The following is a 16,510-nucleotide window of genomic DNA, read 5'->3' as shown; positions in this document are numbered from 1 at the left end:
TGCCCCCAGCCAGCCCACACCTTTGGGAAGCTTTTGTCCCTTAAAAACGCAAAGGAGCAAACACAGGAGATGTTTAAACAAGGGTGTTTTGAGATAACACCCAGGATTTTTCCCAGGAGTGTATCTGCAGGCAGCCAGCTGCCAAGGGACACCAGTGTGCCTAGCAGTGGCCTCCCTGCCACCAAGGAGCCACATTCCCTGGGCCGTATCCTGAGCCCCACAGCCCATTTCTTCCTGGAAGAGAAAGCGGCACGTCCTGAAGACCCACAGCACCCAGGAGATAGGTGTACGCCTCTGGGGACACCCAGGCGGTGAGCAGCATGCGGGCACCCACTGACACTGGGTTGCTTTGATTTCCATGATTGAAAAACCATGGGGAAAAAAAAATTCCCTGGGGAAATCCAGAGAAATACTGCTCAGGCTGAATCCAGCCAGAGGCAGCAGCCTGAGCTGCAGCAAGCAGCTGTGGGGATCTGCAAAGGGGCTTCTTTAAGGAGAAGACAACTGGCAACTCGTAGATTTAGCAAATACAAAAAAAAACCCCACATGTAACAGGAAAATATTTAATCAGGCACGTGGCACATTGCCATATCAGGAGTTCAAGGGGGAACCTTATGGCTGCAGGGACATCTCCCACCACCCCAGCCCAGGACTAGGACAGCAGATGCTCCTCATCACTGTCCGGGCAGGATGGATGCAGCCAAGCGTCCAACTCCCCCAATTTTACCCAAACCTTGCACCGCGCGCATTCCGGCTCCGCTTCCTCCCCAAGCGCTTGGCAAAACGCAAAGCGGGCGATTCCCCAGCTCGGGAGCTGGCAGAGCCATCCCCTTCACGGAGGAGCCCCGCTGCTTGCTTTTTATTAAGGAAAAAAAAAAAAAAAAGAGGGACTGGCTGCCTCACTGCAGGTTTGGGACAGAAACAGCGGCGTAGCAGGGACTGACCTAAACCAAACCACTCTCGCAGGCAGTCGCCCCTCGGGAGAGCTCGCCTGGGCACCCCGAGACCCTCTCAGGCTTTGGGGACAGGCTCCTCCGGTGACAGCAGCAGGTCGAAGGGGACGAGGGGACGGACGAGGAGCCGCACCTCGGGGCCGACGGGGTTTGCCCGCAGGTTGAGGCTCCGCAATGATGCCATGGAGGCCAGTTTCTCCACCGGCACCTCTGCAAAAGAAAGCACCCAGAGGTGAACATCCACCCCAGCGTCAGCTACCGGGAAATTCAGAGCAGCAGAGTGGGAGAAAGCCGTGGCTCGATGGGCAGCCCCAGAGCAAACCCTGCTCCCGCCGGTCTCCAGGCTTTTATCGAACCGGAAACATCATCAAATAATACTAAATTATATGACAATTCAAACACCTTGGTAAGGTGCCAACACCACGATATTAAATGTGGACCCTGCCCTCCAGTTCTCCCAGTCCTAAAAAAACCCTGCTGGGGTGCTAAACTGGTATTCAAAGACTTATTCCCTTATTTTATTCCCAGTGTTGCAATGCCCAGGAACCCTGGCCAGGGTAATGTGAGAGCACTTGCTCTTTGCCCTGGCTGGACAGGCTGCAAAATGGCTCTCGGCCATTGTCAGACACCCTCCCATTTTGCAATTCCCATAAATTTGGGTGTTTTCCTTTAGAAAGCATTTCTAAAGGAAACCCTTTTTACGTGAAAAAAAGGCGCAGGTCTCATGGATGGTCCCAACGTGAATCCACTAAGAGTAGAAGAACGAGATCAATACGAAAACCTAACCATTAAGATCATTACAAGATGATAGATTCTGCTTTTTGTTACAAATCACAACGTTTTGGGCTTGAAAAGCCCACCCACCTGACTTTACCAAGAACAGTTTCTGTTTAATTTGGCCACCAAAATGACAAGAGCCCTTTATATCCCCAGCGCCTTTTTTTTTGACTCCTGCTAATATTTGGAGCAGAATTGCAGTGTTGTGATTATACAACTTTTAAACCATGAAACTTATTTTATGCTGGAAAAAGATTCAAACACCTTGATGGCTTTTTTCTCTCCCTTCCAGAGAGCAGTGTTATTTTCTGTAATACACATTTTTTAGCAGCGCATCTCTCTCGTAAAGGCTAAGCCTCACATGGATTTTTTTATACCTCTTCTTTATGGTAGATTTCTTCACCACCACTCCTCTGTATCATGTTGCATTTTTTCCCCCCCTGCCTTGATGCACAAAAATTTATTTTTTTTTTATATATTGTCCTGTTTAATGAGCTTCTAAGGCTATGCAGAGTGATAAACCCCCACTTTGCTTAAATTTAGGGAGTGAAGGAAAGTATTTCAGGGAGCAAGCCTTGCCCAGGGTGGAGCAGCCCAGGTCTGCAGCTTAATTCAAGGTAAGGAGCAGTGACTCACCTGGCATGAAGCGACAGGCAGGGCACGCAGTACAGCCTATAGCTATACGGCTGTGCCGGAGAACCACAAACGCCTCTATAAGCAACCCAAAGCATCACTTGCCGGCTCCCCAATGGATAAGGCACTTGTGTTTGAGCCTGAATTATTCATGCTGGCTTTACCAGTTAGGCAAAAAAAAAGGGGGAGGGGGCGAAAGGCTTCTTCATAATTAAAAGCAAACAGTAATTTTCTCAGATCAGGGTATGATAATAAGTGAGTGAAAAACCTAGCTCCTTCAGATGAAAGGGCTGCCAAGGCATCTGAGGAGATGGATATGAAAGGGCTGCTGAGGCATCTGAGGAGCTGGGTAATGAACACTAACAGCCCCGAAGGTCTCGCAGCCACGTACAGCTGCAAATTGAAGGGGGAAGGACCCTGCTCAGATCAGCGGAGCTGCTTCCCAGTCACCTTTCAGCATTACCTGCATCCTTTGGTGGCCACCAGCTCCTGCCAGCCTCCTCCTAAGCCACGGGTGGAAACCCACTCGCTGGCTCCTCTGCGGCTATTAACAAAGATGAATTTGCCATGCCATTATCCCAAATTAAGAGTGGTTTTCTTTGATGCTCGTGAGGACAAAATTAGCCACAGTTGCCCCCAGCGGTGACCTGCCCAGCCTTGGTAGTGATCTCCAGCATCCCCCTTGCTGTCTCAACATCTTCTGCATTAAGCCATTCATCGAGGAATAAGAGGAAGGGAAACCAAAGCTTCAGGCACCAAAAAAACCCCATGGACTTGGGAGCTGAAAATGCTAGTTTGATATAACTCTGATTAGCAGGGAAAGAGTTAAAAGCACTGACATTAATATATACATAATTACACTCCATAGTTAAGAGCTCATTGAGATGAAAAGGGCAGTTCATGGCACTAAATGTCTCCTTTTACAGAGCCCACAGACTCCAGGCAGCCATTAATTAATCTCCTTTTACTCCTGTTTCCCTTCAGCTGGAAAACATTACCTACCATCTCCAGTTCAATATGTCTTAGTAGGTGACTCAGTCCTCTTTCAGCAGGTGCTTTTAAATGCAGTTTGCAGCCCTGCTATCAGCTCCTTCAGCATCCCTGAGAGAGCAGAGGACAGGCAGGACCAGCACCACAAACCAGACCATCTGCAACATTTATGCTGCTGGAGAAAGCCCCAGTCCTCCCCCAACCTCCATCTCCCACCCATAATCTCTAAACCATCCTGTTCTTGCCTACTGGTCTTTTATGTGGAGCAGGGTCCTCAACTCGTTATTGGGCTAAGTGGGGTAACCTGGGTCCCAAATTATAAAAGGCAGCTTTTGTGCTACTGGGGTAGCTCCTTCTCATGCTGGGCTGGCTGGAGGTGTGCAGGGATTGTTGCTGGAGAATGACACCTGGGTGAACTTTCAGCTATCTCAAGAGCTTCTCCAAGGATGTGCTAGTAGTTCCTTGTCAGACCCTGCTGTCAAAACAGGCTCCTCAGCCAGCTGTACTGGGTGAGCCGTATAAGAATGCAGAGGGAGAAAAGAGAAGATGCCATCTCCTCCAGCCTGGCCCAAGATCTTCTGGAGTAAAATGAGTGTGAAGGGCTCAAATCCTACTTGACTGTTACAGAAAAACAAAATTTGTGGCAGTTAAATTCAAGCTGATGCACTGTCCTTCCCCTGTTGTGCCAGGCTAGCATGGGGGGAAAAGATGTGTATATAAATACAAGCTTGCAGATAATATAAAAGGGGAAAAGGTGTATATATAAATATAAGCTTACAGATAATATAGAAAAATGCATATATATGTATATAAATGCAAACTCCTGTGCAGATGAGCCTGGGGGTATTTGGGAAGGGCTGGCAGGAGTGATGTGATTGCCCAGATTGTTTCCTTGGAAAAATGGGCTGCAACACCCCTGGCTTTGTAATCGCTACCTCTTCCCTTTTCAGAAAGTGCACAAAATAGGCTAATCTTACTTATTTCTGCAGCCAGACAGCACTGTGCTTGTTACTAAGATATGTCCCCAACACATTGAACTTGAAATTGTTAATTTTGTCCCTGTTGTTATTTTTCCCGAGTCTAATAACTGCAGCTAAGGGGAGCCTGGTGGGAGGTGACTGAGCCTGGCAACTGGGTTTTCTAGCTGCCCTCTCCCTCAGGATTAAGCCAGCTGGGTATAACCCTTGATGCATCCTTTCCTTCCTGCATTTAAGCAGGGGAAAAAAAGCAACAGAAACTGTATTCCGTTCTTGCAGCAGCAGCCTGCTTGCGTAAAACAAGTGGGAAATATGCTGTTTGGAGACCAGGTCCGACTGAAGTTGGCCAATTAAGCTCAAAAAATGATGGAGGGAACTAAGAGTGAGACAGCTCTCTCCGGGAGGTGGGAGAGAAAAAAGGGGTGAGGAAAAACCACATCTTCTGCTGGCTCTCGTGGAAGCAGTATTTAATGTCTTGTGTTTCTACAGGCATGGCCAGGGAGCAGCTGATGCTGTTAATAAAACTTGTGGTGCAGGGAGCAGCTTTCCCAGCAGCAGCTGAAGCCATCCCAGATAAAACAGCAAAATTGAGTGGACTTGATATTCGCCTCCCCGGGGATCTGCATGGGCTGTGGGATGCTCCAGCCTGGGCTCTTTGAAAGATCGCTCCTAAATAAATCCCCTTTTATCTACGTGCAACAGCTGCCCCTTTTGCTCAGCTTTCAGGGACCCCAAAGGCTTCAGCTTTGCGTATGAAAGATTTTCCTCCCGCTGCAGGGTCAAGAGATGGGTGGCTCTTACCATTCCTTTAATTTCTTTTTTTTTTTAGGGGATTTTGTAGTGCTATGGCTCCTATTTGCTCTGGGAATTTTCAGGTGGGCTTGTGCCCTTGCTTTGCCTGGCAGCAAACATCCCAGCCCAGCATCCCTGGGGCTGAGTTCTGCAGTCAGGTCTATTTTTTATTAAATCTGGTGATTTTGAGTCACAGCTGGAGTTGCCTTTGAGAAGCATGGTGGATAGGGCGGCTTGAATGGGGCTTGATTTCCCCCTACACCTGCAACAGCTTCATCCTGGGAGGCATTAGCAAGAGCAAGTGGCTAATGAGGCTCTGTCTATTTAGCATCTCCTCAGCACTCGTGTGTCCTCCCCCTGCCAAATTCATGCTCCTTTTGCTGGATCACTAAGCCATCCCTCGGCCCGGTTGCATCCGCAGGGGATGGTGGACCACGAGCAAAACTTCAAGCCAGCATCCCTCCCTGCCCAGGGATGTGGATCGGCATCGCCCCTGGGAAGTGCGATTGCCCTGGGGTGATGCTCATCCTCCCCTCCAGTGGGAAAAGCTCCTTCTCACCTGCGATCTCATTCTCTTCCAGGTCGATGGTCTCTAGGGTTGCGACGGTGGCCAGGGGCTCGGGGAAACGCCGAAACCTGTTGCGGGAGAGGTTGATGGCCCGGAGGTGCAGCAGGGAGGTGACCTCCTCAGGCAGGCGGTGCAGGTAGTTGCCTGCCAGGTTGAGCTCTGTGGTTCGGGGAAGAGAGGAGAGAGGTGGTGGTATGGTGGGGAAAAAGACGGGAAAATTATTAATGCATAGCTTAATTTACAGCCTCTCTCCCCCATGGGCTACCAGGTTCAGCAACGGGATTCCAAGTCCAAAAATGGGATTTCTTGCTCGTCTCCATGGTTTGCCATTGTACTTTTGCCTGCTGTGAATACCGCTCTTAGAAGCGATATGGTTCTTGGCTTCCTCAGGCTTTCCTGTTGAAACCTGTGCAGCATTTTGCAAGCAATGGCTGTAGAAATAAGCAATATTTCTTAGTGGAGTCAGTGCAATTCTCTCCCTGATGGATATTTGTCATGGCTTAAGGCTAGTTTACTATCTCCACGTGCCTGAACCCCTTCTGAGGTATAAACAGAGTGGTGGAAGAAATGTATTTGTATGTGAAAAATAATCTGTTCTACAGAGTTTAACCCTCTGTGATACATTCCCCTCCCCAGAAATGAGCTCCTGTGGGGCCAGGAGCTCCTGCATGAGAGGCCATTAGCCATGGGAACAGGAACCCAAATCCTGCTGTCCCAGCACCCTTCTCCAGTGACACAGGGCTTTCTGCTCTATAAATATCCATGCAGGCTGCCCTGCCCCTGCTAATACCTGGTATTTATAGGTCCTGCCTTATTCAGGCTGGTGCAAGGCTGTCCCCAGCCCCGGGACACCTTTCGCCTGCAACAGCCCTGCTGAGGCCCAGCATGTTCATCATCAGAGTGATTTGTTCACTGGCGAAGTAAAATTCCTGGTGGGAAATGAGACCTTTTTTTCTCCTCGGGGCTTGCTGTGCTGTCTAGAAAAAGAAAATTGATTTCCTTTGCTCGACATGTTTCTTTTCTCCAGCCTAGGGGAGTTTTCACGGATGATGCTCCAAGACAACACGGGAAGCCTCCCCAGACCCCTACCACGTCGGCACTCGTGCAGTACATTGTACGAGCAAAATATTTGCTTTTAAAAAGCTGCCAGAGCCCCTGGTGCTGCTGCAGGCAGGCAAAGCCCTGGTGCAGCCCCCAGTGTTCAAAACCACGGCTCTGGATGCTTGCATGACCATGTTTTAGCAGATTAGCTTCTAGCTGCTTTCACTGGGCTCCACAGAGATGTGTCCCCGTGGCACCATCCATGCACTGATGACCGTCCCCATCTCCTGCAGTGAGTGGAGAGTGAGCAGCTATCACTGATGTCTCATGATGGGGGCTAATTAGCCAGCAGCAAGCCAGCATGCCCTCTGCAGCCTGAAATGCCCCATCTCTGCCATGCAGCATTATGCCCAGGCTGCCTTTCCTGTCTTCTTTCATCCCCAGCCCTGTTCTTGGAGAGAGCCGGAGGATGATGAGTGACCCTGGCCGCTGCTGAAAGCAGCTGGAAGGTGGCAGGGCATGAGTTTGGGAGGGTGGGTGAGAGCAAAACCAGTGCCCCCTTCCTGCAAGGACCAGAAAGGGTAAAGAAAAATGGATTTTGGGGGGTCTGAACCTAGTGCTTGGAATGAGGTGCGAGCACAGAGGAGCAAAAAACTGCGGTGGGGAAACTCTCCGGTGCTGTGCTCCCTCTGCAGCGACATGGGGGCTCTTTGCTGGGTCCCAGGGGTTTGGAAGTGGCTGTTGTGAAGCAGTGGGGCTGTCCCTTACCTCTCAGCTGGCTGAAGGTGGTGACGAATCGGCTGGTGAGGGACTTCAGCTCGTTGTTCGCCAGGGAGATGCGGTGGATCCCCTCGGTGACGCTCCTCATGGCTTTGTAGATGCCGACTGGGAAGGTCATCAGCTTGCAGTTGGCCAGATCTGCCCGCGGAGAGACCCAGGCACCTTACAACGCACCCCAGCTGGGAAGGAGCAGTGCTTGCCATCTTCTTTTCTACCCCTTAATGCTCGATTTTCCTGTCTGGGTGCTGCCACCCATGGCTGCCATTAATCATAGAATCATATAGGTTGGAAAAGACCTTCAAGATCGAGTCCAACCATCAACCATACTCACTAAACCATGTTCACCTGCCATACTTCTCTCCATTGCAGGGATCTTTGCGGTCACCTCCGCAAGCACCAAGAGTCTGTTCCCATCAGCAATGCTAAGGCAGTTCTGCCTTAGGCGTGTTCAACCCTAAATCACATTGCAAATACTTCCACGCTGCAATGTCCTTTTGAAAACCCTCAGTCAGCCTGTCCGTGCCTAATAACTTCACAACTTAACTTAGGGGTAATCCCCCTCCCCTATGTCCCTAAGCCCCTGGGGATGGTCAAGCAGTGCAGGGATGCCTCCTCCACCGCTGACTGGGATGGGCACGGAGCAAGGCTTTTCCTGGGCATGCTCCTGGCTGGATTTCCCATGGGTGCTTGCCCCGTGGCAAGCAGCAGGGGAGGGGAAAAGGATTTGACTCTGCTTCTCACCTGTCGGCATTTTTGTTTTGCTCTGAGTTGTTTCTGTTTCCCCTCCCAGGATGTGCCAGGGGATGGAAAACCTGTATCCTGGCCCCGTGATGCTCAGCCCGGGCTCTGCTGCCTGCTCCCTTCCCAAAGCCACGGTGGGGGCTGCATAAGCTCGGTCCTCCCTCCCCTGCTTATCGTCTCACTCAGGAGGACATCAAGAGGCTGAGCAATGAAGCTCTGACTCTCAGCGTACGCCGATTTAATACCCCAGGGTCGGGAATCCGGCATGAATAAAAATGAGCAGCTTTCATCTCTCTCTTTTGATGAACCATGCGTGGGTCTTGAATATTAGCTAGAAACGGGGAAAATGCAGAAAACCACAAATCTGACAAGGCAATGCAGGGAAAGCTCTGGCTCCTGCCATCGCTTGCAAGGAAAGACTTTATCCCTGGGGCATGTCCCGTGGGATTATGTGCCATCGCTGGGAACCCACTCAAGCTTTGGGGAGGCTGAGAGCCCTCTGGGGGAGCCTTTCCCTTCCCCGGGGCTGCGGGAGCCTTGGGTGCAGCACCCAGAAGGGTGCCCAACAGCTTTTTTTAGACCACAGCAGCAAAAAATAGAGCCCTGCTCCCGGATACCTGATCCTTCTCCGGGCCCCAAGCGGGAGCCGAGCTGGAGTGCCGGGCTTACCAAGGGAATCCGTTTTGTTCTCCACCGTGTCGTTCACCTTCCTGGCCACCCGGGCCACCGCCTCGCCCATCTTTTTCTGCATGCGGGCGCCCGGTCCCGCCGGGGACGCGCTTCGGCCGGGGGGATCCACGGCTGGAGGAAGAAACCAGCCTCTCCGGCCTCTCAGGAGGGGGATGCTAAAAATAACCAGCGGGATCAGCGTTCCCGAGGGAGGGAGGGAGGCAGGCTGTGCTGTGGCTGGCGTGGCCCTCAGGGTATGAGATTCCCAGATTTCCAGGATGGTGTGTTTGGGATATGGGGATATATCCCCTTTCCTGGTATGGGCTATGAGGATACATCCCCTTTCCTGGTGATGTGGGGCACAGGATTCCCAGCTTTCTGGGTTGGTACTTTGGCATTTGGGGATGCGTCCCCTTTCCTGTTGATCTGGGGATGGTGTAGCCCTTGGGGCACGGGATTCCCAACTTTTTGTGTTGGTGCATTTGGGATACAGGGATGCGTCCCTTTTTTCCGGTGGTGACTTTGATCAGCTCGTCCCCTTCCCTGGTGACTTTGATCAGCTCGGCTCAGCCAAAATGTTTTGGCGGAAGGACTCCTGGGCACGACGACGACGACGGGGGGGGTGGGGGTCGGGAAGACAAGATACACCCCCTCCCCCCCCCCCCAAAAAAACCCCCAAACCACCAAAACCAACGGTTCTTCCCACGCCGGGAGTCGAACCCGGGCCGCCTGGGTGAAAGCCAGGAATCCTCACCGCTAGACCACGTGGGAAGGCGCGGGCAGCGGCCCCCGCGCCTGCCCCCTGCCGGCGACGGAGGAGGCGGAGGAGGCGGCGGCGGCGGCGGCGGCGGCGGCGGCGGGAGGGGGCGGGGGGGGGCCGGGGGGGGGGGCGGCGCCCGGTCCGCGCCGCCTCCGCGGGGACAATAGCGCGGGGCCATGTCGTCCGCCGGCGGCCGCCAGCCCAGCCAGAGCCGGGCCATCCCCACCCGGACCGTGACCCTCAGCGACGCGGCTCAGCTCCCCCCGGACTACTGCACCACCCCCGGCGGCACCCTCTTCTCCACCACCCCGGGGGGTGAGTACCGGGCGGGGCGGGGTTGGGGGGGGGGGGAACGGACGGACGGACGGACGGACAGACGGACGGGACGGGACGGGGCCTGCGGGGCGGCGGCCGCGGCGCCGCGCCGGGGGAGCGCTCCCGCCACCCCCCCCCGCCTCTCTAAACGCCGCCTATCGCGCCTCTATCGCGCCCCTATCGCGCCTCTATCGCGCCCCTATCGCGGCTGTATATCGCGCCAATCTAGCGCCTGCCGCCCGTTGTCCTTAAGGCTAAGCCGTTTGAGCCAGTGTTTATTATTTTTCCCGGGGTATAACGGAGGGGGCAGAGGGGCCTGGTGGGAGCCGGTACGGGGTGACGGGCGTCGGGCACCGGGGGCTCGACGCCTCGCGAGGTGTCAATGGCGGGGGGACACGACGGGCTCCGCTTTGACACCCAAGGGTCGGAGCATCCCTCATCCCCGGCAGTCAGGGAACGTTTCGGGGTGCCGCGTCCGTCGGCCTGCCCGGGGATGCATTCCCACCCCTGCCATGAGTTGGCCGGGCCTCTGCGCCGCGGGGGACGGCAGCCAGCGCCCGGGGGCAGCTGGTACCCAGGTGCTGCCGGGGGTGTTTATCCAGCGCGGAATTATCGCCCGCCGGGCCCAGATAAGAGCGGGAGGAGCGGCGGCACGCAACCCTCCTCGCCTCTCCTTGGAGGCCGTGGCGGAGATCCTTGGCCGTCCCGCTGGGAATACTTCGGCAAAGGAGCGCTGCCGGGCCGGATCTCCCCCCCCCCCATCTTCCTCTCATTTCCCCCCGGCTCCTTCCCCAGGCACCCGGATCATCTATGACCGCAAGTTCCTGCTGGACCGCCGCAACTCCCCCATGGCCCAGACCCCGCCTTGTCACCTCCCCAATATTCCCGGCGTCACCAGCCCTGGCTCGGCCGGCGAGGAGCCCAAAGCGGACGCCAACAGCCTGAATCACCAGGAGGGGAAGCCGTCCATGGGTAAGAGACCCCTGGGGTGGGGGGGTTGGGGTGGGATTTGGGGTGGGGGGTGACCCCCTCCCCGTAACGCTTCTCTCCTTGCCTCTCGCCAGGGGATGATGCTCAGTTCGAGATGGATATCTGAGCGGGAACCACGGAGAGGCAGCAACTCCCCAGACCTGTGCACACCCCATTCGGCTTAGCAGGATCCGTCCCGGCGAGTCGGAGGCGGCAGCGGTCCCCACCGGCGTCCCCTTCCCCGTCTGCCATCCCCCCCCCCCCCCCTCTTTCCAGGGAGTGTAGCTCTGGCTTCACCCCCTTTATGGGTGACCGGTCCCAGCATGTGCCAGCCGGAGCATCCCTCCTGGATCCAGCCCTATTCCTCCTCCTCCACCCGCTGGCAGCCTGATCTCCGCTGGACTCCTTTGTAAAACGTCCCTTTGCCTCTTCTGCCGCCATGCTCTCCCCCTTCCCCCCCCCAACCCCCCCCCCCTTGTTACCCCAAAACCTCCCATTGCTGGCAGCTTGGTAGTCCGGAGCTGCGTCACCCCCTTTGCCCCTTCTCCCAGAAAATTTGGGCAGCCTCTTGGGAGGAGGGGGAAAGCATTGCTCCCAAAACCGAGCGCCCACTTGCACTCCGGGGAGGGGGTTTTTTCAGTTCCCCTGGGACCTGCTGGCATTCGGTGGAGGACAACGTTGGCAGTCCGTTCCCTTCGGTGCTCTGGGGGTCCGAGTTAGCCCCCGACGGCGTTGGGCAGTGCGCCCGCATCTCTCTCCTACCCGGATTTCTTCTGTCTTGGCCCTTCGACTGGGGGCTGCATACCCGACCCATCAGCCAGGACTCAAAGCGACGTAGCCATGTTTTACAAAAAACCCCTTGCTTTTTATTTTTTTTGGTACTAAAAAGGGGCACTTTACCGGCAACGCTTCTTTTATCGGGCTGGGGACAAGCGCCTCTGGGAAAGTGCTTTCTAGTGCTTTTTTTTTTTTTTTTTTTTTTATATCCTCCCTCCCCTTTTAAAATGTGAATAATACAGGAGTGAAATCCCTTGGTGCCGCTGGATGTCTCAGGAATAGCTGGGCGCCCTGGGGGGGGGGGCTGCAAGCTGAGACACCGCAGGGATGTGATGCTGCGGCCGAGAGCATCGCGGCTGCACCCAGGGCGCTCCGGTTGCAGGGTGCCGGCATCGGTGCCATCCTCTGCTCACTTTTCATGTCAGGCCTTCCCCCGGCTGGGTTTTGCTGCCGTGGATAAAGGGTTTTCATGTTAAACTCCCCCCCGGCGGCGGCTTTGCCAGCTGCCTGTGCCTGGCATCTTGAAACCCCCCCCAGAGATGGGATTTATTTTTTCTCCTCTCTTGGTGCGACTCTCGCCTTGAAGAGCAGCGTTGGGTGAGGGCATGCGTGGTGGGGAATGCCGCGGCGGTGCCGTGCTGTGCCCCCCGAGCCCACCAGCCCCCCTTATGTTTTGTTTTTGGTTTGTTTTTTTTTTTACTGCCTGTTGGGAGCCGTCAACAGCTTCGCAACCTTCTCAAGTGCCATTTTATCAGCCCCCACCTGAGTGCCTGCTCCATCCATCCTCCCTCCCTCGCCGGGGTCATCCCCCCACCCCGGTACCCAGCCCCAGGGACCCGTCGCCTGCCGGGGCGGTGGCTCTGCGTGCCAGGGACGGGTACGTCCCGCACCGGCATTCGTGCTGCAGGTTTTGTGCACTTTCCGTCCGGTAATTTATTTCTCTAGGTGTGTTTGGCGCGGGTCGGCGCGGCGGCTGGTTGCGAGCTCCCATCTTCCAGGTGCTTTTCTTGCGAGGGGGTGGGCTGCCGCTCGTTTTGGGGGGAAAAAGCAAAAAAAAAAAAAAAACAAACACCCCAAGGGAATGGGATATCTCTCCCGTCCTTTCCCTTGCGTGGGTAGCGCTTGGTGGGATGCGATGTGAACGTGTAGCCGGCCGTCGTAGGCGCACGAGTGAGTGAGTGCAAGTAGAAATATGTATATGCGTGTGGGTGGGTGGTGATAAGACACACACAAATATATATATTATATATAAATAAATATATTTTCCTTAAAGTGAAGATCCTAGGAGGTCTCTTAGGCCCTCCGATCGAGGGAGCGGCAGGGGCAGGGGGCGAGGACATCCTTTGCGGAGCGGGGACGGCCACTGTGGATGCAGGGACCCGGCGCCCTCGGCACAGCCACTCGTTTCGGGAAACCTGCTCTCCAAGCCAAAAAAATAATAAAAAAATAGAAAATATCCGAGGACAACTTAGCTTACGGACAGGAGCCGGAGGGAAAACACTTTTTTTTTCTAAAGGCCCCCTTTCCTGACCTCCTTTCGTCTCTGTTTCCCATCCCAGCGACTTTCTCCCGGTTCTCTTTTATAACCAGGCTCGGGGCTGAAGAGCAGGGAGGGAGTGCCTGGCCTCGCCGGGACAGCTCCTCTGCTAGTCAGGGTATAGATTTGGTGGGTTTTTTTTACCGTCTCTTCAAGCAGGTGTTTGGGAGGAGAAAAGCTCTCGCCAGTGGTTGCTGTTACAGTGAGATCAATAAAGATCTTGGTTCTATTAAATCGAGGTGCTGGAGGTTTCTTCTGACCGTGACTCGGGGTGTGGGAGGGATTTTCCCTTCCCTTCAGAGCAAATGCTGCCTGGGCTTCACCCCCCTTTCAGGTCAACCCTCCTTCCTTTACATTTTAGCTTTTTGTTTTGTTTTGTTTTGTTTCCCCCTCCCAAATTCTTTAGGTGAGTTGCTTTCCAAGTTTCCAATTTGGAAAAAAGGCGGATCTGGGCCAAGGACAGTAAATCTGGAGAGAGAGTCCCCGCCTCTCGCTGGGCATAACTCTTAAAAAGAGCAGGGGTCGGTCAAACCCAGAACCAACAGCCAACGGTTAAGCAGGGGGGACTTGATTGCAAAATTTCCTGTGCAGAAAAATCTGGTTTTACCGTAGAAAGGTCTCCTGTGTACAAAATTGCTGCAAACTGGTCATTTTTCCTGCACCACCAGGTGCAAAAACCTATATAGACCTGGGCATCAAACTAGAGAGGTGCCAAAGAAAGTCCTGCTTGGGACATGTCCAAGCCAGACTCTGAACGTGCAAATAAACTCCTGAACTTAAGCTGAGCTTAAATTGTACTCCCCCAGCAATTTCCCACATTGCTGCTAAATGTGTTTTTGCACCAGCCCGGGGTTACACCCCCCTCCCATAACCCCTTCCAGCGGATGCCGAAAGGAGCATACACCCGCGTGCTGCACCCATCCCTGCCTTGCGAGCGCTGAGCGAGTCCCCAAAACGTCAGCCGCGCTGCTAAGGCTGCCGTATAAACCGGGTTTTAGCTGCCGGAGGCTACAGAACTGTTGCAAAGCCAAAGCTGGTTTGCACATCAGTGCTGGTGGCCAAGGAGAGCAGGCGGGTATGAGCGTGGGGGTACGGCCACCCCAACCCAGGGTCATCTTTGAGGGGGCCCTGATGGGCCTTAACAGCCCCCGAACAGGGTCACCATGCCCAAGAGTACGTTTAAGCCCAGCCCCTGGCCTGGCTGCATCATATTTAAGTTTTAAACCAAGCAGCAGCAAAGTCAGCCTTTTTTTTTTTTATACCGTCTGCTCTGTATGGGTGGGGGCTCTGAGCAGCAAAAGCCTTTTCCCCCCTAGTAGGAAGGGTGCTGCGGGGTGGGTGGGAGCAGGGTGTCCCCTCCCTCCGGCTGCAGCAGCCGGATCCTGGGGTCCCCCCCCCCAATTTTTTGTGGGTGTCTCAGCAAAATACCAGCAACCCCCTCCCCACACCCTGGCGCCGTGACACCCCCGAAAGCGCATCGCTTGGGGATGCAGAGTCCCCGTGTGAAATACCGCAGCGGCACGGGGTATTTCCAAACCACCCACGCTCGCTCGGGTCCCACGGGTGAAGCCGGGAGGGTGGCACCAAAGGTGCCGCCGAACCTGGGTTTTTGGAGGGGGGGGTTCCTTGCGCACCCCTCGTTTGGCCGTACCCGGCGTGGTCCTGCCGTGACCTCCCGTGGATGTGGGTGCATATTGCAGCAGCGGCGCCTGCGCTCCGCTGGGAGCCCAGGGAAGGGCTGTCACATCATGCTGTTACCCGGGTTATTATTAAATTATTGTTATTCAATTATTGTTATTACTATACTCCTGCTTCTCGCGCTCCTCTCCAGCCTGATCCTGGGTTAAAAAGTGAGATGTAGGAGTGGGGGGTGGAGAAGGCAGCGAGGAAACCTCCTCCTTTGGAGCAGGCACCACTGTTGGTGCAGAGCATGCGTGTTGCACGGCTGCTCCCTCCCGCAGTTTCTCCCTGAAATTTGGCTTTGCGGGTTGTTTCTGACCTGAAGTCTCTATTAAGGGATGCCTAAAGCCTGGCAGGGCAAAAAAAGCTGGAGGAAAGCTGGGCTGCTTGGAAACAGGCAGCAAGACTTTTGAAAAAAAGAAAAGAAAATAAAAAGAAGAGATTCTTCCTCCCACCGCTGAACGGGAGCGGTGGATCGCGGGTTGCTCTTTTTTAGTTCTGCAATGTTAGGCAGTTTTGAGGCGTGTGTACGGAGGAGAGGAGCAAGACAAAAAATACCACTCATGAGGCATTTGGGAGCTCCCCTCTTCTGGGTTTGGCTTTGCCTATGCGATGCTGAACTTAGGGGAGCGACAACTGTTTTCCTCCCCAATTTTGGGGTGCCTTTTTTTTTTTTTTTTTTTTTTAAACCTGGCTTCCGAAGCCCCTGCAGTGAGATGCATGTGTGGGGGGAGCCACGGCTTTTGGTGTGCTCTTTAGGACAGGGGGAGTTTCTAGATGCTGATTTGGGAGCTAAAAATGGATAATTTAAAAAAAAAAAATTGGTAAAATTTCAATCTAGCACTGAAGCTCTGAATTGATAGCGAGCTGTAAACGAGCTAAACTGGGGTAATTTCATGTGCAGCAGGGTGAGTGAAACCTTGGTTTGATTTATAGCTCTTGACTGGAGTTTTAAACCAGCGGAGTTGCCGTCTGCGTGTGCGACTGCTGGGGTCTGCCCTGTGGCGTTCGGCTGTAAAATTCAGCAGAGCGGCTCGGGAAAGGGTATTTTGGCTGAGCCGAAGGCTGGGAGCCTGGCTAGTATCTAGGATCCCGATTAACAAACTTTCCAGCCCTGCTTTCCAGCCGTTACCATTTTCGGACTCCCTCTGGGCTCCGTTTACATTCCTGGTCCTCCTTCCCAGCACCGGTGAATGTGTTAACGCCGTTCTTCTTTTCCTTCGACCTGTTGGTGTCCTATAAAGATTTATTTGACGGTGCGGCAGCCGTGGCTGGTGCTGGGTACGAGCAAGGCTGTAGTGCCGGGACGTTGGGGTTCTCTGAGGGAGCTGGGGCTGGGGTCCTCCTAGATGGGACCCTCTGAGAGCTCAGAGGTCAACCCAAATGAAATGGGGGAAGGCAGCTAGGAGCTGAAGGAATCGGGTTTTTAATGGATTAGCAAAAATAGCGCCTTTCCGCGGCAGCAGAATAAGTGCAATGCCTGTTGGCAACGAGGGAGACCTGAAGTCGTCTCATGGCTTGACGCTGTGCTGTGATGGAAACCAGCAGAAG

The 16,510-nt window shown here is 54.2% G+C and overlaps 2 protein-coding genes and 1 non-coding gene across 3 annotated transcripts; 1 reads left to right on the top strand and 2 right to left on the bottom strand.

The window, feature by feature from the left end:
- Positions 1 to 562: 562 nt before the first annotated feature.
- LRRC20 (leucine rich repeat containing 20) lies at positions 563 to 9,071 on the bottom strand. The gene is made up of 4 exons (XM_049811097.1): positions 8,922 to 9,071; positions 7,500 to 7,649; positions 5,682 to 5,849; positions 563 to 1,163 (listed from the first exon to the last, which is right to left on the bottom strand). Exons 1-4 carry the CDS (start codon positions 9,001 to 9,003, stop codon positions 1,012 to 1,014), a joined length of 552 nt encoding a protein of 183 aa, XP_049667054.1. The 5' UTR covers positions 9,004 to 9,071; the 3' UTR covers positions 563 to 1,011.
- Positions 9,072 to 9,620: 549 nt separating this feature from the next.
- On the bottom strand, positions 9,621 to 9,692 carry TRNAE-UUC (transfer RNA glutamic acid (anticodon UUC)). Its single transcript has one exon. It is a non-coding gene; the product is annotated as a tRNA-Glu (tRNA).
- Positions 9,693 to 9,817: 125 nt separating this feature from the next.
- Positions 9,818 to 11,864, top strand: EIF4EBP2 (eukaryotic translation initiation factor 4E binding protein 2). Its single transcript, XM_049811095.1, has 3 exons — positions 9,818 to 9,996; positions 10,792 to 10,968; positions 11,061 to 11,864. The coding sequence occupies exons 1-3, from the start codon at positions 9,858 to 9,860 to the stop codon at positions 11,090 to 11,092; spliced, it is 348 nt and encodes a 115-aa protein (XP_049667052.1). The 5' UTR covers positions 9,818 to 9,857; the 3' UTR covers positions 11,093 to 11,864.
- Positions 11,865 to 16,510: the final 4,646 nt, after the last annotated feature.

This window comes from Accipiter gentilis, chromosome 9 (assembly GCF_929443795.1).
Source record: "Accipiter gentilis chromosome 9, bAccGen1.1, whole genome shotgun sequence".
NCBI classification, from domain to species: Eukaryota; Metazoa; Chordata; class Aves; order Accipitriformes; family Accipitridae; genus Astur; species Astur gentilis.
This window is presented reverse-complemented; position numbering and strand designations above follow the sequence as displayed.

What these genes read in the sequence shown, in the direction of transcription:
- LRRC20 (XM_049811097.1), bottom strand. Translation starts at nt 9,003, where the DNA reads ATGCAGAAAAAGATGGGCGAGGCGGTGGCCCGGGTGGCCAGGAAGGTG. An exon ending in GAACAAAACGGATTCCCTTG is followed by an intron (nt 7,650 to 8,921) that starts GTAAGCCCGGCA and finishes CTCCGCGGGCAG; the next exon opens with ATCTGGCCAACTGCAAGCTG. An exon ending in CACCTTCAGCCAGCTGAGAG is followed by an intron (nt 5,850 to 7,499) that starts GTAAGGGACAGC and finishes CCCGAACCACAG; the next exon opens with AGCTCAACCTGGCAGGCAAC.
- EIF4EBP2 (XM_049811095.1), top strand. Translation starts at nt 9,858, where the DNA reads ATGTCGTCCGCCGGCGGCCGCCAGCCCAGCCAGAGCCGGGCCATCCCC. An exon ending in CTTCTCCACCACCCCGGGGG is followed by an intron (nt 9,997 to 10,791) that starts GTGAGTACCGGG and finishes CTCCTTCCCCAG; the next exon opens with GCACCCGGATCATCTATGAC. An exon ending in GGAGGGGAAGCCGTCCATGG is followed by an intron (nt 10,969 to 11,060) that starts GTAAGAGACCCC and finishes GCCTCTCGCCAG; the next exon opens with GGGATGATGCTCAGTTCGAG.